Source organism: Pezoporus flaviventris, unplaced genomic scaffold (genome assembly GCF_033815535.1).
Source record: "Pezoporus flaviventris isolate CSIRO_AGI_PZ_B2104156 unplaced genomic scaffold, CSIRO_AGI_Pfla_v1 ptg000005l, whole genome shotgun sequence".
NCBI lineage: Eukaryota > Metazoa > Chordata > Aves > Psittaciformes > Psittacidae > Pezoporus > Pezoporus flaviventris.
In genome coordinates this window covers 4,711,057-4,733,730 of record NW_026892553.1, presented here as the reverse complement: position 1 = coordinate 4,733,730, position 22,674 = coordinate 4,711,057, and the positions used below count along the sequence as shown (strand labels likewise).

Sequence of the window (22,674 nt, the reverse complement as noted above, 5' to 3'; positions counted from 1 at the left end):
AAAAAGAAACCATCGCACAGAAAAGAGTTTTAGCCCTTTTCTTCCATTCCCACTCATTTGCAGTCCCCGAGCTACAGCTCTGCCTTACCTTCCTCTGCAGACAGCATCCATATCCCCTGCTAAACTGCCTCTGCCCAGGACATGCCCTTTCATAAGGTGCTGAAGGGAATTGCTGCCAAGTCACCACACCTGATCCCACCCCACCTCCGCTGAGCCTTTGATGGGCCTTTGTAGAATGGCAGGGTGGATTTATAACCTTCTCCAAGCTGCCTTCTCCCTTCTGACTCCTCAACGGGACCTCGTTGAGTCCTGTTCACACTGGAGCAGATTCACACCTGCTTCTGTACTGACAAAGAACTGAACACATACACGTCTCTATCCAGAATAACAGCCTTTGCAGTCTCTTTCAGCTACTGCCATACCCCAGACTCTGCAGCTGCCCCAGACAGTGCTGTCAGTGCTGCCACGTGGGAAAGGTTCACTCACAGTAGGGCTGAGTAACTCAGTGCTGATCTCATGCAGGAAGAGACAAATGAAGAAGAGATGAGCAACGCTTGTTCTTTTATTTTCTTAGTGGCAGTTACTGCTGCAAACTGCATTTTTTACTACCCGGAGCTTCATTTCCACCAGCATCAGCTTCTAATGCTTCACAGTGATGCTGCAATTTCCTTGCTTAGGGGGACTGTTAATGTGTGAGGCAAGAAGGCGCATGGCACGCTGCTGCTCTGAGTCTACCCGTGGCTTGAAAACAGCCCTTGCACTAAGCTGGCAGGGGAACAGTAGTGTTCTAGGCTGATTCAGGCCATCTGCAGAGACTAATGTGCTCCTGGGCCACTGAGGCTCTCGGTTTAAACCCAGAGCTGCACATAACCTGAATACACCACTAAACCGGAGCTCAGCTGCACCTCACTGTCCAGATCTGAGCGCATTTCCCCATGCCAGAACACTGGAGCTCAGCCACTGAGCTGGTGTAGTGATTCTTTGGGCCTAATGTTCAGCCATATTTTACTCAAACTCCCTGTCCTGCACCTCAGTGCCTGTTTCTGAGGGCTGCAGCATCCCTCACTCAAGAGGGCTGCTTGTTCCAGCCTGGTTGAAGCTGTCCTTTCCTCCTACTTGTGCTGCTCCTTAGCTCAGATCACCACAGCTTTGGTTTAATCTCCTGTCAGGTACTGCTGCCAGACATGCTGAACAGCTGAAATGCCATAACCATCAGCTCAGCACTGTGCTCTGCAGTGGGAACAATTCACTAACTTCCCATTTAGATTCAGTGTCCTGTTGTTAGCTGTTGTCAGCACTGCCTGGCTTGAAGGCTTCAAACTCTTTCCTTCTTCTTCTGGCTAACATCAGGATTTCTGCAGAACCGGTGGTACTGTTTAACTCCAAATGAGCACAAAATCCATTCTGAATGATGCTGCAGCAGCTCTCTGAGTGCAGGCTGGAGGCAGAGAGCTCTGCCCTGATGGTGGAGGGAATATGGAGTGTGTTACTGAGCAGAAGAGCCTGTTGACTCCATGGAATACCTTGATTTGGGGGTCACCATTCTGCAGTCTGTGAGGGCAGTGTCTTGCACAGCCTTGGTATTCCTTTGGCAGTGACTGTATGGACCGTGTGTCTGCCTGTGCAGCTGTAAAGTGATGCTGTTGACTTTCCACCGTTACTTTGGGGGATGAAAACCACTAGAGCACGGCAAGCTAGCGTGGTGCTAACACAAGTGGAACAAAACAAACAGTAAAACGTCTTCTGGTTTGTGTACGGATAATGCGGAGGCAAGATGTAAAATACGGCACGCATAAAATGTGTCGCTTCCTTGTAAGAGCTGAATTCATGGATGCTATAAAACAGAAACAAAAAATCCCTACTGTGAAATATCTTTTCCTAGGGAAGAAAGCGAGAATTCATTGGATTTATGCATGAAAACCAAGGGTTTGTGCAATAAAAGTGCTAACAAAAAGCAAAGAAAGGTGTTTTCTTGCTTCTTGTATTGGCAAACTAATATGAGCACAGCCTCTGAGGACGAAGCTGGGCTTTAGCATCTGCAATTCCTTCTTCTGAATATTGCTGTCATCTCATTCCTCAGGGGTTGGTATTTTGACACTCTGGCTACATTTCACATTGATTTTAAGTACACCCCCAGCAAGGGAGATAGAAGAAGCGCTCCTGCTCTGCCTGAGCTGGAGAGCTCCCTTTATTGCTCACGTGCCACCTCCTCCGCCATGCAGAGCCTGCCTGAAGCTGTTGATAGTCTCCCTCCTTCTCCCACAGGACCATGCGGATATCGAGTGGAAGTTTGCCCGGACGAAGCTCTGGATGAGTTACTTTGATGAAGGTGCCACTCTGCCCCCTCCTTTTAACATCATCCCAAGTCCCAAGTCGGTCTGGTACCTCTGCAAGTGGCTTCACAATCACCTGTGCCCAGGCAACGACTCTGACAACGAACAGAAGAGGCACGAAAACCTCAAAACATTCACAGTAAGGAGCTGCGTGCGTTTACACTTCGCTTTTCCAGGGTGCTTGTGCACGTTCACATCACAAGGGCCCCTGCACTAGAAGGTTACTGGCTCATAACTTGCTAGGAGCCATCAGGAGCACTAAAGATGGGACTGAAGAGGTAACCTGTCTGTGCCTTTCCCTTTCCAGGAGCGGCATGCTGACAACCTGATCCAGAATCAACATTACCAGGTAAACTCTTGAGCACACAAAGGTCTTGTTTTTCCTTCCTGCTCATTTTCTGGAACCTCCATTCTTGCTTCTGCAATGTATTCTGCTAAGTGCAAGTCCCCTCAGAGGATTTTGCTTAGCACGGATTAAAACCTTTCCTCATTGGAGGTGGGATGACTGAGTAAATCACTCCTTGCCTTTCACCCCCTCTGAAGCAGTGGAAAACTTGCTGGGTATCAGCACAAGTCAAAGGTGACACCCTCAGGTCCGTCAGAGGGACCAGGCTGTCACAGCACCCTGATTAAATCTGTTTCTGCAGTGTTTTCACACACTCCTGAATTGTTCCTCTCCTGCTGTTTTTGTAAAGCATCCCAGTGCTTGGGATTTGTTTTGGACAGCTCCGGAAGGAGGAACGGTCCCTTTGTTGAGTTTTGCTGGGTTTGTTTCTTCTCAGCCTGCCTGTCATCAAATGCTCATTAAAGTCAAGCTACAAAAGGATGAAACTGTATTAAAAGCAGCTTCAGTACTTGCATTCAGTGTGGTGCATTATGCCAGCGTGCTGGAAGGGAAAATAGTGCTCTCCAGAATGTTAGGTGGTACCTTAGGGTTACTGACAAAAGCCATCAGGGATTTGTCTTACTTAAGACATCTGCTTTTTAAAGAGTATTTTTCTCTGAGGTTGGTGTTTGCTGTAATGAGTCACCTTGGACAACAGACATTTGGTTATTTCCTGACTTCACAGCACAGCTTATGGGTACCAACAGCAGGAGCTTTTACACAAACCTCCCAGTAAAACCTCAGTGCGGAGACTGTGTTGGTGTTGCTCAGACTTGTTATCCCTGTTTATGAAATGGGGGAAATGAAGGGAAGGTTTGGAGTAGTTTCTTGGGTACTGAGAGATCCACCTCTGTGTATGTTGCCAGCACAGATACATGTACAAGCCTGAAGCACCAGTCTGCTTATGTAAAGTGAGCAAAGAGGTTCATGAACACAGAGCAAGATGGATCTCATCCTGCCAAAAACCTGCACTGTAACAAACAGGCACACACAGCACATCCATGAGTTTGGTCACCTTAAGAACTGACATTAGACAGCTTGGGGACACTTAAGAACATCCAGATTTTCTTCTCAACAGCTTTTACACATACAAAATGGGTAGAAAGTGCCTGCTTGCTGTAGTTAACTCCTGAGCATTCAAGGTGGAAGGTACATAACCCTTTCATAGAATCATAGAATAATTAGGGTTGGAAAGGACCTTAAGATCATCCAGTTCCAACCCCCCTGCCATGGGCAGGGACACCTCACACTAAACCATGCCACCCAAGGCTCTGTCCAACCTGGCCTTGAACACTGCCAGGGATGGAGCATTCACAGCCTCCCTGGGCAACCCATTCCAGTGCCTCACCACCCTTACAGGAAAGAATTTCCTCCTTATATCCAATCTAAACTTCCCCTGTTTCAGTTTTAACCCGTTACCCCTTGTCCTGTCACTACAGTCCCTAATGAAGAGTCCCTCTCCAGCATCCCTATAGGCCCCCTTCAGATACTGGAAGCTGCTCTGAGGTCTCCATGCAGCTTCCCTTCTCCAGGCTGAACAGCCCCAACTTTCTCAGCCTGTCTTCATACAGGAGGTGCTCCAGCCCCGATCATCCTTGTGGCCTCCTCTGGACTTGTTCCAACAGCTCCATGTCCTTTTTGATGCTGAGGACACCAGAACTGCACACAATGCTCGAAGTGAGGTCTCACGAGAGCAGAGTAGAGGGGCAGGATCACCTCCTTTGACCTGCTGGTCACGCTCCTTTTGATGCAGCCCAGGATACGGTTGCTTTCTGGGCTGCGAGCGCACACTGAAGCCGGCTCATGTTCATTTTCTCATCAACCAACACCCCCAAGTCCTTCTCCGCAGGGCTGCTCTGAATCTCTTCTCTGCCCAGCCTGGAGCTGTGCCTGGGATTGCTCCGACCCAGGTGTAGGACCTTGCACTTGGCATGGTTAAACTCCATAAGGTTGGCATCAGCCCACCTCACAAGCGTGTCAAGGTCCCTCTGGATGGCATTCCTTCCCTCCAGCCTATCAACCGAACCACACAGCTTGGTGTCATTGGCAAACTTGTTGAGGGCACACTCAATCTTCTGTCCATGTCAGTGACAAAGGTGTTGAACAAGACCGGTCCCAACACCGATCCCTGAGGGACACCACTCGTTACTGGTCTCCATCCGGACACTGAGCCATTGACCACAACTCTGTGTGCAAAGAGACCTTTCCAAACCTTTCCAAAGTTTTGTTTTCTTTAAAAGAGGGAGTTCTCCTTCTAACGGAGGGTGATTTTCTTTCTAGTCAGCAGAGCTGGGACAGAGTTCTGTGGGTCAGAACTCGGGGAAGTGCAGCAAGAACAGAGTCTGAATCATTCATGTTGTTTCCTGTTCCAGGAGGTGATAAGAAACCTTGTGAAAAGATACGTTGCAGCAATGATAAGAACTTCCAAAACCAACGAAGGTTTAACTGAAGAGAACTTCAAGGTAATTCATTATTCCTTAATTCCTTAATTTGTTACACTCATTCAAGTAGCAGCTTGCAGAGCTCACACTTACTTGTTAGGATGATCTGCAGCCTCTGTGGGAATAGGACTGTTACTGGAGCTGGGATCTAGATGATGTGCATGTGGGGGTTTTGAGCAGAAAATATTACTTGAGTATCTTCTCATATGATCACCCCCCGATTTTTACTGTGTTCTGTAGACAAAAGCACTTGGAAATGGTAGGAATGAAGTATCTGATTTAACATCATGTTCCTAACCCTAACCCAGGCAGAGCCAAAGAATGAGTCTGGGTTAATGGATATGAAGACCACACACCAACATGTTAAAGTTGGGCCTATCACCTAAACAGGATTCCTGCCCCTGAGTTTCAGCAGTTTCCCCTCTTCTGGAACTCCCTTATTTGACCTTTATTTTTCTTGGAGGGGGTGGTGGTGTGGGCAGAGCAGGTTGGTCATTGGGGCTGGTCCCACAGCCCTGGGAGACAAAGACCTTGGGAGGTCTCCAATTCTTGGTATTGCCAATGCTTTTTGTTGTGTGTCACTGAGTAATGATGATGGACCTGGTGTTCTTGCAAGTGTGATTTGCTATCAGCCATCTGCGTAACTGAACAGCTCTCCCAAGGGACCATGATCGTTCTTCCGTGTCACAGATAACGCTGCTGAGTGTAACTCATTTCTGCTCTTGCCCTAGGAGTTAAAACAGGACATCTCGAGTTTTCGCTATGAAGTTCTTGACCTCTTAGGAAACAGGAAGCCCCAGAGGAGAAGTTACTCTACCAGCAGCACGGAGGTGTCCCAAAAGGATGAAACAAATGAGGATGGTGCTGGAGAAAAACCTAAAGCCAAGAGCGTGTCTTTCAATGTAGCCAACAAAAAAAAGGACTTCAATGTATCTGCTCTGATTAAAACTATGTCCGGGATTGATATGGTGGAAGAGAAGCCAAAAAGCAACGGGATCAGTAAGCGCTCCTTCGTCCGGAATGGAAATAGAGTGCAGAGACTTTCCAGCTCCAAGAAGGAGTCCTTTAAGAGACTGGGCCTGCTTTTCTCCAAGATGAATGGACACGTCCCTGAACCAAACTCAGAACCCATGTACACTATTTCAGACGGAATTATTCAGCCACACTACATGTGGAAAGACATTAAATATTCTCAGATTGATAAAGAGAAAGAAGAGAATTGTTCCAAAAGTGAAATTAACCTCAATGAGGTGGACTACAGTGGGAACACGAGACTTACAGGACAGAGCAAGGAGTGCCCTGTGGTTTGTACCAGCTCCCTTCACTGTGCTTCCAGTATTTGTTCCTCTAACTCCAAACTTATAGACTCATCAGAGGATGTGTTTGATTCATGGGGAGAGGCCTGTGACTTGTTTATAAACCAGTGGAAAGATGGGCAGGAGGATCACGTCACGACTCGGCTATAAGTAAAGCTATCTTAGCACTCCCTGGAGAACTTAGCCCCTTATTTGTAATGGTTTGCTCTCATCTGATTCAGCATGACCATTTCCTTTCTGTCCACAGGTGGGAAAGAAGCGTCAGACTCATGTTAGCCTATTTTATAGCCATCTGCAGGTTTTCCATTTGCTATTTTTACACTCACAAATACCAAACTAAAGGTTTCACCACTGATAAGGTCACTGTAACCCACAGGAATTCCTTCAGATGCAGTCTTGTCTCCAAACCCCACAGACTTCAGACACGCTGGGGGCCGAGGAAAGGATTCCTCCTGTGCTGTCACCATCGTCCCACCGCCACTGGGTTCTCACTGCTGCTATCCAGCCCGTTGGGTCTGCATCCTGCTTGGTTTTCCTCATCCACACAACCAGCTGGTGAGCAGTGGCTTAGCAGGAGGCTGAGAATCGTGTTTAAAATCTTCTTAGAAAGGGTTTCAATTTACAACTGGGCTTTTTTGTTTTCTTTAAGCAATATGGACCTCCGAGTCTTTCGGTTGTGTGTGGGTTTCAGGTTGTTTGTTATATTAATACTGTAAATGGTTACTGAATAAGAGACCCCTTTGATCATCCACTAGAACATGGTATGATTTGCTCATTTACCCAATTCCCATGACAGATTCCCCCTGTAGGGAGCAGAATGACCTGCCAGTTAGGGCCTTGCTGCCAACTTCTGCATAGGTGAACTGCCCCGAAACCCAAACCTCAGTGTGGTTCTCACATTGAGCCAAACCCAGCGCTCAGCTGCATCTGCCTCTTGAAATTCCCAATCTCATTCCACTGCTGCATTTACTTTTTGCTGCCTCTCTGATGGATGGAAGGCTTTAGGAAGGAAACCATCCTCCTGGATGGCAAGTGCTAAGAGAGAGCATCTTCCCTGGGCCCGTGAGCTGCATTTTTGACAAGCAACCTAAGCAATAGAGGCTCAAACTGCATCTGGCAGCCTGGAAAGTCTCTGCAGTTCCTTTGCTAAGGTGCAGCAAAAAGGAGTGCAGCGGTAGAGGTTATCTTTTCTTTCCCTAACCACAGTAGTGTCAGCACAGGACCTTGCACTGTCACTGCTTTTGTCCTAAGGAGCATCAGCGTGGGGAGAAGACAACCCCATCAAGGGCAAAATGGTTCATTTTTTAACAGTGATTTCAGTTTTAACCATGTGATACTTGAACTTTCTTGTGTGGTGTTGCTAAGAAACACAGAGATCAGCACTTGCCACCGCTCCAGAGCCGGTACTAAGTCAGCTGCTTGCTTGGAGGAAGCAAGTCCCAAGCTCAGAACTGTCCTTCCCATAGGACAGAGCCTTGTTACAGCGCTCGTGCTGCCACGCTTCAGGCTCGGTTCCCAGGAGAGGTTACAGGAGCTGGAGCATACCCCAGGGGTGGCCGCCAAAGCATCACCTCTTGTGTGACCTGGTTGTGAGCTGCACTTGGAAAAGCGTAATGCTGGGAAATCCACAGTGCCACTGGCGCTGCTCGGGTGCTACCACAGGGCAGGAGCAGCGCTCGTGGCAGCACGAGGGTCAGGAGGGGGATTTCTCACGACAGCCATTCCCCCCCAGCGAGCTGTTGGGACGCCTGCAGCTGGATGCTCTGCTGGGGCTTGAAACCTGCCTCTCCCTTTGGGCACCTAAAGGTTACAGCTGCATCGGGGTAAATGTGAACGCTGCAGCCCAGCTCCTCTAGCAGCATTGCGAGTGCCAGCACACGGGACCCGTGGGCAGGTTTCAGTACAGACCTCAGGGAGGAGACTGTGGCTCTAGGGCAGCTCTGGTGTCAAGGAAAATCAGCAACAAGGAGCAGAGACTCCAGAACGTTTCTGTACTCCTTGCTGGTGACACCACTCTTGTTACCAGCATGCAGTAGAAAGCCCCAGATATTTAAGCCTCTGTCTGCGTTAGTTAAGGCAGAGTGAAAAGCATTTTTGCATGGACAGATTTCAGGCTTTCATACCGACTGCAGGGTTAGAGCTGTCTGAGAGCTGCATCTCCTCTTCCTTGAGGAAAGGCTGAGCAAACTGGTCTGTGTGCTGCACAAGGAGACCTGTAGAATGTGCAGGTCAGAAGCAGCTTGCTGATCCCTCATCAAGGGATCCAGCAGCCCTGTCATTTGGGAGCTGCAGTCACACCGACTGCAGGCAGCTCCCAAAGCTGCTCACAATAAAAGCCCTGCAGTTTAATAAACCAAACTGAGCACATTTCTGAAAGAGGGACATGAGCAAGAGCTGCTACAGGGGGGTTGAATCAGTTTAAGCCTCACCCAACCCCACCACAGTTTGTGAACTCTACTTGACATGGGGCCAGCAAATCTTTTTGGTATTTCCTGTGCAAGGAGTAAGAATGATAACGATTCAAGTAGGGTTGTGCAGAGACATCCACTGAAGCTGGGACAGAAGCGGGGCTCCTGTCCTTGGACAGCAGAAAGGTATTTAAGCTTTCCCTGAGAACCGGTGGTGGTTGTAACGTGTCATTCACTCGCAGCGCTGCACTAACGGGTACGAATAAACTGAAACACAATTAACTCTGCAGTGGTGCCCCCCAACAATGACACAGGGCAGCACAAACCGCCTGAGTCACATTCCCATGCTGTGTCCCGAAAGGGCAGGGGCGGTCACAGCCTCGCTGGGATGGCGTGATGGATCCTGCAGCCTGCAGGGCCCTCCCAATAGCAGTGTTAAAGCGAGAGCTGCATCACGGCTGGGGCTCCCCCAGGCTTTGTTTCATCACCCAGATACTTCCTCTCTGAGCTGACTGCGGAACTCAAACACAAACCTTTGCTTTGCTGTGATTGATTCACGTGTCCAGGAGTTTGCAGAACTCAGATTGGTTCCCCCAAAAGGCAAAGTCCTGTTTGATTGCATCTATGCATCCCCTTTGGTAGCAATAGACTTTATAGCAGCTGGTGAATTATTGTTATTATTACACTAAAACAGGAGCTTCAGGGGAGGGAAATTAAAGCAGCCTGTGAAAAATAGGATGATAATTAAAAACCCAAGTAGGTTTTGCTCCACTTGCAGTCACAGTACTTGGGACTCACCAGCATTTACCCATTTTCTATTGCTCAACAAGGAAACACGTTTTAGTGCAAGTTCTCTTTCCTTCAGAGGAGCCGGTGAACTGCCCCTGTGCTGCCTCTGCAAGCAAGCAGGGTGGGAGCTGGTGGGATGCTTGGAGCTGCTCCCATGAGGAATTAAACTTCTCCTTGGCTTGGGTTCAGGATGCACAGCTGTGCTCCAGCTGGCACAGGCCTGGCCTTTCCTGGGCTTCAGGAATAATCCTTACACATATGCAAGGAATTGGGAGTAATAGAATCTTTACCACTTTTTCTTTAGGTTTCTTGCTCCTGAAGTTGCTTTGTTTCTCACCTGCCATCCCCGGTGTCATTTTCACCTGGCTCTTTAAAGCAGTACCACCCACAAGTGATCACCAAGTAAACGGTTAACAAACAACAGCCAGGGTTAAGAACATCACCTTAGAGCTGGGAGGTGTTTGTGCTCAGGTCAGAGGCTAAGGAAGCTGTTCAGGAACAAGGAATTAACTGACCCATCTCTGCAGATGATGTGGTAATGGCATTTGTATATTCACTGACTCACCGCTCTGTGTGTGTGGATACTCAAGTTTTGGCTGCGTGGTCCCTCCAGAGGAAGATGCACCATAGGGAGAGCACAGGGTTAGAGAACAGGACAGCTGAGGTCTAGTCCCAGCTTTGCCACCGATTCACCTGTGACCTTGGGCAAGTCACTTCACCTCTCTGATTGCCTCAGTTTCCCCATCTGTAAAATAGGGATAATAATACTTACCTACCTCGCAGGGGGGGTTAGTTCATTATTTATAAGCACTTTCAGATCCTCAAATTAAAGGCGCTATATACAGGAAGCAGTTCATATCCGTAGCAGTAGGATGTACTTTTATTTTCTTACAGTTCATTCAGGTTAGGATTTAACTGTATGTCCGTTATGAGAGTTTTCCACGTAGAAAACTGGCATGGTTTCCCCAGGAAGGGAAATTAGGGGACTTCTGCAGTAGACAGTGAGCAGGAGGAGCATACCCTGGAAGCCTAAACTCTTTAACACCCTTGCTTTTGTGATTTATGTCTCACCCTTCAGTCACGTCACTGTGTTTGTGTTTCATCCTTTTTCTGATGGTACATGTAACATAATTTTTAGCAGAAACAGCCACTGTATATATTAAAGAGTATTTAAATAAATATATTCATGTATAAATATTAAACTTTACCTTTTAAAGAGGTTAAGATCGGTTGATGCAACAGACTTCTAAGCATGGGGAGGTTCCACAGGCACTGATGTGCACGCATGTGCTAGGATACTTGTATAGGGCTATAGGGAAGTGTCACCACGTGTCATCACTTCCTTCGTGTTCATTTTTCACCCCCTCATTGGGAAGGGCTGGCCATGGGGTCTCACAGTGTGCTGGGTGTGCAGTGTGCTGGGGCACAGGAAGGGCTGGAGCGAAATCCCTGCTGCCTGCTCAGCGTGAGGAGGAGCGGGACAAGGCAGGTCCCAGGCACGCACCTCGGGCAGTGGTGTATCACCTATACAAGGGCTGCTGCAGGAACCTTTCCTGGACAGCAGGAGACTGTCTCCTGCATCCCTACAGGGGGGCCTTCACCCTGGTTTCTCTGTAGGTCCAATCTGGTTTCCTTCAGTGCTTTCTCAGGATAAAAGTCTTTGGTTTGAGTGACGGGAGCTCTAAGATTTGACTTGCACAGTAAGGGCGCTGCGAGCATCCTGAACTCCCTTTCCAGGAACACGAGCAGTTGCAGGGTGTCTGCATGGGTATTTGGACAGTTACTGGTAAGTGTAAGCATGGATCTGATTTACTGCTGGGTTTCCTAGCAGTTAGAAAACTACGTAAGCACCTGCTGCTGTCTCACTGTTAAGTGTATGTCCCACTTCCCTTGGGACTTCTCGGTTTTGCTTTGATATTTCTACCTTCTGTTTCAAAAGACCAAAATCCCAAAGAAAAGCGTATTTCAGTTACCCAGGAAGAGGTTCAGTTTTGGTTTCATGTCTGGCCGAGTTCTCCTTTAACCAGGTAACTTCTCCTGTGGGGTGCTAACACTGTCCCACAGACCCGGCTATGAGAAAGTTCTGTGCAGCCTCAAAGGCTCATTTCCAAAGAAACAGGATCACTCGCCCACCTCTCTTGTAATCACACAAACAGAAATGGCAAAAAATAAGCAAAAGCATCCAAACCACATGGGCTGCCTGGAATTAATGGAAGTTGTTACTCAACTAGCAGCTCTATGGGGCTGGTTTTGGGGCGGAGGCACTGTGGGACCTCCCGAGTGCTGCAGCACAGCCGGTTGCAGCCTGCCTGGGTGTGCTGGAAGCATCACTGACTCCTATTTGTGTAACGGGAGAATTGGTGAGACCACAGTGAATAATAACTCAGCTCACGGGAGGAGCATCTAAAATAAACTGTTACCAGAATAAGCTGCAGTTTGCAGTGAATGTGTAACTCAAAACCTAACAAGTCAATCCCTTACTGGGGTTTTTGGAGGAGGAGGAGGAAGCAGGGAGCACTCTGGGGTAGCCACATCAGTTCTACCCATCTATAATTGGATTCAGTTTCATTTTCACACAAAATTCCCCATTTCAGGTCACTACACTGTTACAAACACATCATATATTATTCATACAATTGCCTCCACCTACAACAACTCCGGCTCTGGAGTAAATTAATGACCAAAAACGATGATTTCAATGCTTTAGATACAGAAGTATATTTAAGTGCAGACACGTTTGTTCCTCCCCTACCAAATGTGACAGGATTTTGTGCTTCAGGGAAACACTTCTACATGCTGTGTTTAAGATGTGCAAAACAAACAACAAACCCAACCACTACAGCAATAGAGCCCTACTGCCCTAGCTCAGAACTCCCACTATGCTAAAAGACAGATGGGTCATGCAGTTCATTCTTCACATGCTAACCCTTCTCAATCCATGGCTCACCTACCACGGAGCCAGTGCAGCCCATTCCTCCTGGCCAGCATTGTCTTCTTCAGCATAGCTTATTGTGGTTAGTGGAGGGAATTTCCCCCCCCCTCCCACCTAAGGTATCTCCCTATCAGCAGTAACTCCTAAGCCAGCAGAAACAATGTGCTTAGGACAAGAAATGATCAATGAAGGAGCTGGCCTTTAGCACATTAGCTAAGAGAACACTGTGATACCTTTAGCCAACGGAGTGAAATGCCTTTTGACTATAAATAGCTGTTTTTGAGCAAGGGGGCACTTTTTGGTGTAGCTATTTTTGGGGTATTGTATAGTCTTGTTTAAAAACTACTGAATGTGTTTATAAGGTGGGTCTGGAGGGCTGAGGGTCTTGGGGAAGCCAAGGATACTAGTAGATGCTTAAGGACTCTATTTTCTATATAGCAAGCCCTAGAGACCCTAAGGCTTAACTGTGCAAACAGATTTTTTAGCAATCAAATTAACTCTTCATTAAAAAAAAGCTGTCACAGAAAGAGCTTCACACCTGAACATACTCACTTGTTTTAAACTGCCATTTACTTTGTGGCATAAGAAGGTGAGGCTTTTTTTTTTGCCCTCCTTTATTTTAGTTTTGATCAGCAACTGCTCCAGGCAAAAGAGCTTTTAGATGTGAGAAGATAAAGACAGACAAGGGAGCTCAGCATTCGCCAGTTGAGTAACAGCCACCCCTAGAGACAGGCGGAGAGACGAGGGGAAGAGCAAAAAGCAAAACCAAGCGCTTAGTTTTATGTACTTTTCTACTCGCATCTCTCCTGTCTGTAGTGCAGCCTCCACATCATCCCCATGTGCGACATGTAAAAATGAAATGATGTACATAATAAATAAAATTATTTATTTTATGTGTATTTTTAGCTTAACTGTAAACTGAAAATAAAGAAAAAAGGCATTTAATTTTTTCCCAAAATGTAAGCCTATTGAAATTCAAGGTGTTTCTACCTTTTCAGATGTAACATTTCCAGCTGCCTATTGATAATAAACATTTATGAACAGCAACGGGCCTGGCATGTATAGTTTCTTAGTTATCACATTCAGCACAGATTCTCCAGGGCTGTCAGATGAGCACGTAAGGACCCCAATTCTATAGGGTCTTATACTGGTACTTACATAAAGACATGGCACAGTCCCACTCACCTACAACAAAGCTGGCCACCAAATCTGTGTTCCTGCTCATGGGCAAGAGCTGAACAACACCTGGCTCTGTAAAACCAAATCCACACCGAACAATCCAACCCCTTCATATCCTGTCTACCACAGAAAGCAGCAAACCACGGGAGGTGTTGGTGAATAAAACACACCACGTGAACGCGGTCACTCCTGCAGAAAGAAGTCTCGGTGTAATTCCATTTTAATTTGCTCCCCAAAGATATCCTTACACCAGCACAACTACATCAGCCACACTGGGATATATACAGCAATACACAGCAATAGAGCCAAGAGTGTAAAAGAGTCATTAAGCAACAGCATCCAACTGTATTAACATAATTTGCTTACGTAAAGCTGTCCTCCAACAGCATCTCACTGGAGGCATGGAGATAGGCTTCAAAAGCTGAGGCCCTTTGTCAAGCCTCCAGTAGAACAAGAGTTTTCTCAAGTTAAACAGCAGCAAGATCCCTTTCCTTGAAATGCAGAAGATTCCAGCCCAAGGGAGACAGGGACACAGAGAGCAATAAACACAGCCCAAGCCAAAAGCTGTAGCAAAGCCCAGGACCACAGTGATCCACAGCTACAGAACTCTAAATACCCACATGACAGAAAGCTATTTTATTTAAATACAGAAGACATTTCCAAGCTACATGAGTGCATTCCCACTCACATCGGAGAGCTGAGAAGTTCAAAGTTCAGGCATCCCGAATCCCAAGTTGTGCTTCCTATTCCAGAAACAGGAACCAAACTGCACCTGCAAATGACTTCCATCTCCTTGGCTGTCCCTGCGGATGCAGACAGATGTGCTGCGGCAGAGAATTCCAGATGTGACCAGGGAGGCAGGGGAAGAAGTTTCACAGTGTATTGTACCTCCCCTTACTTGTGCTTCCTGAAGCAGCAATATAAATCACACATTCACTTCATCACCACAAACACTGAAACAAAGGTTTTTGGCTTTTAACTATGAAAAACATTAAAAAGAACTGGTTGCAAAAAGCCAGAAACCACAATTTGGATTGGATTGGAATCACAGAATCCTACGGGTTGGAAGGGACCACAAAAGATCATCTAGTCCAACCCTCCTGCAAGAGCAGGGTAACGCTAATGGATAGGGAACATGAAAAGCATATAAAGGAGAGTGTAGAGGGAGTTAGTGCATTAACTTCATCATTCGAGGATATTGGACTTTCTCTCAAAAGTCCATTTTCTCTAATACAGCACAGCTACAAGAACAGAATGACACTTAGGGTAAGCCCCAGCACCCTGAAGCTCATGGCAGAACACCTGCTTCAGGGAAGGTAAGAGTTTGCATCTGGGATAAACAGCCATGAACCTGATGAGCCCAACACATAAACACATCCCATCAGGACTTGGGTGCCTGCTCCTGTAGATTGCACCACTTGCAGAGATGGATCAAGTGCAGTAACTGCCTGAGTATATGCTCGGAGCCTATGGCCCGTACTGGGTCAACTGTTTCATACTTGCCCCAACTCAGCTGACTGTGAAACTTGGGAAGCAGCAGTTGCTTGATCATGTATAAGAATTTCTAGATACAGACTTGCCCTGCAGAATTTAAACTCTGATTTTATTGCAACAATCAAGTCCAAGGGTTTTATTTTCCTCCCTTATGAAAAAAGCAGTTTCCTGAAGTATGGGTCTGAATTAATACACTGAATATCTTTGCTATCATTGATGGTGTAATTTTATAACAGAGAAAAGTATCCAGCAGCACCGCAGAGAGAACTGGAAGCTGTGTGAAACACAACTGAGAGAGAAAACCAGCTTGCTCTAGGAATCAGTTTGGTGTTCTTATGTGACCAAGGGGAAACAGAGCACCGGAGTGACAGGCCAGCACACTGGTGCTGCTGGCAGGCAGAAGCAGCGTGCTTTTCTTCTACAGTATTTGTAATAGTTACCTTAAACAACAGATTTTGCAGCTCAGAACACTTCAGAAAGAGACTTGTCCCTCTAGTAAACAACAGTGGCGCAGGAGATGTCAACACACTCAGACAAGCTGGACTGGTGGTGCTCCAGCTGTGGAGGCAGTTTGCAGGGCACAGGGCAGGAAGGCAGCACCCACAGCCAACTGCAACAGAGCACAGGCTTAGCACATCCTTTGGTGCAAGACCCAAGCACCACTGCTTAGCTGTATAGCAAAGGGTGCTCAGAGAACGGAAGTGCACTCGAGTGTCTTGAATGTGGTCAGACCAAAGCCTGCTCCTTCCCAGGGCAGAAGGATGTGCAGCAGCTCAGAAGAGGCTGACGTACTGAAAACCACAAGCAGCTCACCCCCCAAACACACACACTACCGCTGATCACTGCCTCTTTCACCCTGCTGTTTCAGAAGAGCTTGGCTCTGAGGCTGTTTATAAGGGCTGTGAAATCACAGGTGCTCACATCTAAAGGGAGCACACTGTGGCGCTGCCTGCTCCTGGAGTCTTCCTGCACAGCCTTCAGGTGTTAATTTGAGCCCCTGCCTTTCATATACAAAAACATGGTGTGGAAAAGGAGGCGGCAGGCATGACTAGTGCAGGCTTGGCTGCACGTCTCTTCTCCCTGTTAAAGGCTGGAAAGCCATCCACACAAAAGGAAGAGAAATGAAAAACATTTCAGGATCAAATTCCTCCTTTAAAAACTCATTACTCTGTAACATACTTCAAGAAGGCCAATAAAGAAAGCAAGAAAGAACAATTCTGACGGAAAATAATTGTTCCCAATAGAAATCAATACTCATGGATTTTTCTGCACTTGTTTCAATACCCATGGACTTTTCTGTGCTTGTTTCAAGAGAAAATGTGCTTATACGGAAAGCTCTATCCTGCTGCCCCTGTTCATGGCAATTCTACGATTCTGCTGGGCATGAAAACCCCGAGCATTGGTCTACTACCAAACTGTAATGGGGCAATAATCAAATGCTGTGTCAAAGTAAACAAGTCTGGATGATCACACAAAAAACTTGACTCCAGAATTCTCAGTGTTTCTAATGAAAAAAAAAAAGCAGCTGACTGCAGGAGACACTAAAACCAGAAGATAAAACCACCAACACGTAACTATGATAACCATTTGTGCAGAAAAAAGGAAGGCTTGTCTCAGTGCCAGGAGAAGAAAGGAGGCATTATTCATAGCTTCAGCATGAAAGTGGAAGATACTTCAGTGCCTGACAGTGAGTGTTTGCGATACGACAGATGGCACTTGTGACTGAGGTGGAAACATCCCTAATGACTCCATCATGGAGACTGCACTTAAATCCATTTTAAAGTTCGTAAGTCACACGCTTTACTGGTTCCTGTAAGAGGTTAGGGCAGTGAATGGTTTTTCAGTGAAAGGAGCTATGGTATCGTCTCTGCTTTCCACAAAGGACTGTGCAAGCCAAATGCTCCTAAAGAGGCAGAAATGCAAAGACCAAGGTCCTGACTGCCAACAACTTTGTAAAACCATTTTTGTGCATGGTTTGGGGTTTTTGAAGCAGCACAGCAGCTGATAATCAAATTACCTACTCAGGGTAATCTTCATCATGTTCTGACTTTTAAACTGGCTCTTCCATCTTGAAAAACCATTATTAAATTGCCAAATTACATGTACAGCAATTAGAGACTTGATGAGACAACCCAACAGCCAAGCTTGCAACCCTCCTAACAGAGGAGTCTAGTGCCATTTTCTTTAAGCAAGGGGAGTAAAAAGTTAAGAATTCTATGGAAATAGGATCAACACCAAAAGTGCTGCTTGAACTTAACTTAAAAGTTTTAAGGAGTCACTTTTTCCTACTGCTTTTGCTTCTTTGGATACTTAAAACAGATACCAAAGGAAATAACTGCAGAACTGGGAGGGGAGCAGTACAATATCCATTTTCACCACCACTTAGTTTTGTACAAAAAAAAAAAGAAATAAGAAAATCACTGAACACCAGCATGGTGATTGCAACTTCAGCAAAAGGCAATTACACCACTGTCTGAAGCTGACTTTTTTCTTCAAGCCTTTTAACGTTTGTCTTGGATAGGTGGGGGGAAAGGGGAACGGAGGGGAAGATGTAACTGAAATCTTAGTAATCCAAGTCCATAGCATGCATACTCTACCTGGCCTCCCTATAGAAGGAGGAGATACCATGACTGGCTGGACTGCTATCTGCGAAGCGACTGCTGTTGTGGCACTGGCTGGAGTGGAGCAGAAGCCTGAAGGTGGAGCAGCATAAATACCTGCTGAGGCTGAGATTGCTGCAGCGTTCACCCATCACCTGGGAAAGAGTCAGAGTAGTCAGGAGACTGCCTCTACAAAGAATTAAAGATTTGCTAAATAAGGATATTTCAGGGCCTCTGGCACTGAGCAGCGTTACCTGCGCTTGTGCTCTTGTTCATTACTCCATGAGAAGACTTTGCCAACATGATGCGCCTGGGCTGCAAGGAGGGCTCAGCTCACACCCACTTCTTGCTGGTTTTGCATGTATGGTGCAAGTTTCTACCAAGGACAAAGCCTGTGCAGACAGTCCTTTGAAAGAATTACAGCTTACATGCACAGATACTCTTAAGTTTTCTTCCTAAACTTATCAGCAAAACCAGAGCTACTGCCTTCCACACCCCATTCTCATGCTGAAATCTTTTGCTACTTTCTCACAGAAGGCTGGAGCAGCTTTACCCCACACAAGACAACTACATCTCTTCAGTCCAGGCTGTTGGATGCCTAGTTGTCAGAAATGTAACCTGCCAGTGATAAATGACCACTCATTTTCATGCGTTCAATGCTTTTATTTTGTGCTCTCAGTGCAGAATACACACCAAGACTACCACCACTTGTGCAACTGCTTCCACAAAACAAATCTTACAAACATAGAGCAATATCCAAGAGATTCAAACGGTATTCTTACTCTTTCAAAAGTAATGAAACCTGTACAGAACAAAATCAGACATAAGAAATATGGCTATTACAAATATGTGACCACTAGTGGGAAAGCAGCATTGATTTGCTGGATCTGAGAAAGCCAATCTCTTTCAAACATTTTCATCCTCCAATGACCACTCACTTCCATGTGTTCAATGCTTTCATTTTGTGCTCTCAGTGCAAAGTAAACACCAAGACTACCATCATTTGTGCAACAGCTTCCAAAAACCAAATCTTACAAACACAGAGCAATATCCAACATATTCAAACAGTATTCTTAGACGTTTCAAGACTCATGAAACCTATACAGAACAAAATTAGACAGAAGAAATACAGCTATCACAATATGTGACCACTAGTGGCAAAGCAGCATTGATTTGCTGAATCTGAGAAAGCCAACCTCTTTCAAACATCCTCTAATGACCCTGTGCCCTATTTTTACCTGCATTTGTAACTGCAGCCTATTTCAGTGACTATGCAAGAACCAGGTGTCTACATGTTCCAGTGCAACCCCTCAGAAGTACAATATTCATTTAGTGATAGCATAGGTTATTACACATACTTTATATAGTCAAACTCAAGCTTTGTGTTCCCTGCACTATTGTTTCTGTACAATCTTTTCCTATGCTTTCCTAAATAATCCACTAAAACATTAAGTCATGTATCACTAGCATAAACCTAAGGAGAGACATGAAATTTGAGTGTAGTTTAATCAACTGACCCAGCCCACTAAGACAAGGTGAGATTTACAAAACAGTATCAACATAGTTGACAAACAAATAAACCAAAGGCAAGAAGTGAGTTTATGGTTCTCTGGTTTACATTCCTTGAGGCACATCATGAGGTGCAGGGTTAGGTGAGGCAATATAGCTCACTTGCTGCGTTGGTCCAGAACTCACAGCATTAGCAATCTGTGGAGAACTTCCATAGGGTGGATTTGCTGGATGCCAGGTACTAACATAGCGATAGGCAGGTACTAAAGAATCAAACCCAGGAAGAGACTGCTGGCTGAAGGGGTCTGACATGACTGGGTAATACACTGACCCGTAGGACAGGGCTGGAGCCTCTCCATTTTGAAAGTTACCTTAAAAAACAGAACAAAATACACACTCTTACTATAACTGTGGCCTGTTTATGCAGAATTTCATTACTATGAAGACAGCATTACTCTGGTGGCCCAAAGGGAAAATCCATTTGGATGACAATTTTATGCCCATAGATGCCCTTCCTAATGGAGGGGTCAAAATCATTTGGGGTCCTAAGTTAGACTAGAGGACAACTTGCTCACAAAACTCTGTTCAAGAGTTGCTTAGTAGCATTCTGCTTTGGAGTGGCAGCTTTTTCAAGGGCTTTGGTAGAGAGCCAGTATCTTCTTCCCTATTTGATCTCTGACCATATGGCATTAATTTATGCAAAAGAACCACTCAAACCGAACAGCATTATCAGAGTAATTAAGTCTTTTTCCTCACTCACTACAATACTCCTTATTTACTGCCAAGCATATCTATAAGCCTTAAGCTGAAATGCTTGCCAAAACTCAGCTTAAAAAATACAGGCATTCTGGTTTGATACCCTGAATATCTGCTCATCAGGAAGCAAAAATGCTCTTCAGAGGTTTCGAAAGAGTTCTGCCAAGTTAAAGTTAGCATACCTGGTACAGGCCTAGAAAGGATTCCTTCTTCCTGTTTATGGCTTTAGAAAGCCCTTGACACCCTGGTGGCTACACCAGTGACTGTGACATACTTCAAAGTACCACAGACGGCAGAGGAACTTGTGATAACCCCTTACAAGGTTTACTCTGACCTCCCAACCTCACTCTTCCCATAGGATAGTAAAGCTGCAGGCAAGCAGCTCTGAGAAATCTATTCCCTCATTCTCATTTGTTGTCTATGTGGTCTTACATTCAAATACTAACCGTTTGCAGCTGCTTCCAAGGGAACCTGGTGGATTCCAGTTCGCCCAGCATCAGTGTAGAGCTGAGGTACTGACTGATCTAGGGCAGGAGCTGGCTCAGTATATGATGGATAAACTTCCACGGGTGACGGGGGCAGCACTGGCTCTACATACATCATGGGAGGCCAATAGCTCTGATGGTAATACTTTGAGAAAAGGAAAAATGATACAAGGTCACTCATACAACCACAAACTCTCCATTGCTCTTCCAAATCACTGCTAGCTTCAGATCTGAAGTTAGAAAGAAGTACATTTCTTCCTTTCTAGACCCTTAAGACACTACACATGCCAAACACCTCAATACAGCATACCAGAAAAGACACTGCAATACCTGCAGCAATAGCCACCTCACACATTGTTGTGTCAGAAAGCTCTACAGAGAGACAAGATTCCCCCCTATCAACTTTGTCACAAACAGATTTTTTCCTATTTCTTCAGCTGCAGAAGCTGACATGACTTCCTCTACTTTCCTGAGCAGCAGCACTGACACAGTATATGCCTGCTGGTGCAAAGACAACTCTTCAGCACAGCAAGAGCTCCCAGAACACAGGCAAGTTGTGCTAACCAGTCTGAACACAGTTGTACAAGTCCTAAAAGACTCAAAACACGCATCTCTACATGGCCTTTGATGTCTTGTCTAAGTACACATTTTCTTAAGAATGCCTGAGGTTCCTTCCCTTGCATCTTCATGGAAGAACAGTACTTATCCACCATTCTCTGCAAAAACAAAAGCGAAAACAAAAACCACCACCATAATCTAAGGTAAAACAACTGAACATGCATGCTAGTGTGCTTCACATTTTGAGTTACAGCTTCACGTCCTGAGCTATACTTTTATCTCCACCAAACAAGCCTGTATGTTTTAAGTCAGGCGTGCAGGGCGTGCATTTAGCACACCTGGAAATCTCAAATACATCAGTGCATTTGTCAAGAAAATCAGCAGGTTTTACAGGCAATTTACTGTACATTTTAAAAGCACTTACTTGCAATCCCAGATTAAAATAATACCGCAAGACCTTTGCATCTGAAATTAAAGGACGTGACATTAAAGAACGAAAAAGTACAAACTGAGAAGCAGAAGAAATTTATGCACATTAAGAGCATTTTATTTTAAGTTACTCTTACTTAAGATCTTCTGACCTAGTTTTGAAGGTCCTCCCAAACTGCTGTATCAAGTCAGAAAATTGGGGGGGGGGAGTTAAGGATTATGTTAATTCCTTCCCTTTCCACACAAGGGTGCTCCATTCCCTGCTTTCTTGCAAGTAGTCTTTTACTTGTTTTCCATGTACTGAATAATTTGCCCCCAGGCAAATACATAATATACTGAGAAGGAATCACAGATGTGTGAAGGAACTTTGAAACCACACTCCAAGAACAGCAGGGGTCTGAACTTGGAAACACACTTCCAACTGTCCAAAACTGAAGCAGTTTTAAACCTTTAAAGCTTGAGCACTGAAAAGAAAAGAAACGTACATTTTAATCCCGTGATGCAGTTCTGGAACTGTGCAGTTCTCAGAAAAACTGTTGATTTCTCAGATTCAGATACAGATTTGTTTTAAAGGCTCAGGAAAAGCAAGTCACTTCTTCGACAGCAGTAGGTCTGCATGTGAGTGCATGCACACAGACTTTGCTTTAGTACCACTGGACACTGAAAGGGAAACCAGGGAGACAGCTCCAAAGGACCAAGCCACAAAGAACTTCAACTTGACAACACCTCCAGAGTTACCACATACACCATCTTGTCACTTCCTACCTAGATCAGGGCCTTGGCTCCACATTTCTGCGCTGTCCACCCATCCAACACACACACCAACCCTGCATGTTGCATTTTGCTGCAGGCAAGCACAGCATCAGAAATGCAAACCCCAACCTTGAAATACACAGGATTTGTTGCTTCATTGCTGTTGCCAATTCTCAACTCTTTTCACTGCTCAGCACATTGGATCAGGGCAACAATTCATGCAGTTATTTTAGGAAGTGTGCACAGGTCCTTCCTTACATCTAACAGCATTAAGCTTAACTCCCCAAAGTGCTGGTGATTTGGCTGT

At 45.7% G+C, this 22,674-nt stretch overlaps 2 protein-coding genes across 2 annotated transcripts in view; one reads left to right on the top strand and one right to left on the bottom strand.

The window, feature by feature from the left end:
- The window catches only part of TRPC5 (transient receptor potential cation channel subfamily C member 5), a 94,912-nt gene extending 87,680 nt beyond the window's left edge, over nucleotides 1–7,232 (top strand). The window contains exons 8-11 of the mRNA XM_061445735.1: nucleotides 2,266–2,472; nucleotides 2,641–2,682; nucleotides 5,091–5,180; nucleotides 5,891–7,232. Coding sequence (XP_061301719.1) covers nucleotides 2,266–2,472; nucleotides 2,641–2,682; nucleotides 5,091–5,180; nucleotides 5,891–6,625 — 1,074 coding nt within the window. The 3' untranslated portion in view covers nucleotides 6,626–7,232. The remainder of the gene's footprint in view (nucleotides 1–2,265; nucleotides 2,473–2,640; nucleotides 2,683–5,090; nucleotides 5,181–5,890) is intronic.
- Nucleotides 7,233–18,519: 11,287 nt separating this feature from the next.
- The window catches only part of ALG13 (ALG13 UDP-N-acetylglucosaminyltransferase subunit), a 28,552-nt gene continuing 24,397 nt past the window's right edge, over nucleotides 18,520–22,674 (bottom strand). The window contains exons 27-29 of the mRNA XM_061446385.1: nucleotides 21,610–21,650; nucleotides 20,589–20,772; nucleotides 18,520–19,757 (exon numbers count right to left, since the gene is read on the bottom strand). Coding sequence (XP_061302369.1) covers nucleotides 19,492–19,757; nucleotides 20,589–20,772; nucleotides 21,610–21,650 — 491 coding nt within the window. The 3' untranslated portion in view covers nucleotides 18,520–19,491. The remainder of the gene's footprint in view (nucleotides 19,758–20,588; nucleotides 20,773–21,609; nucleotides 21,651–22,674) is intronic.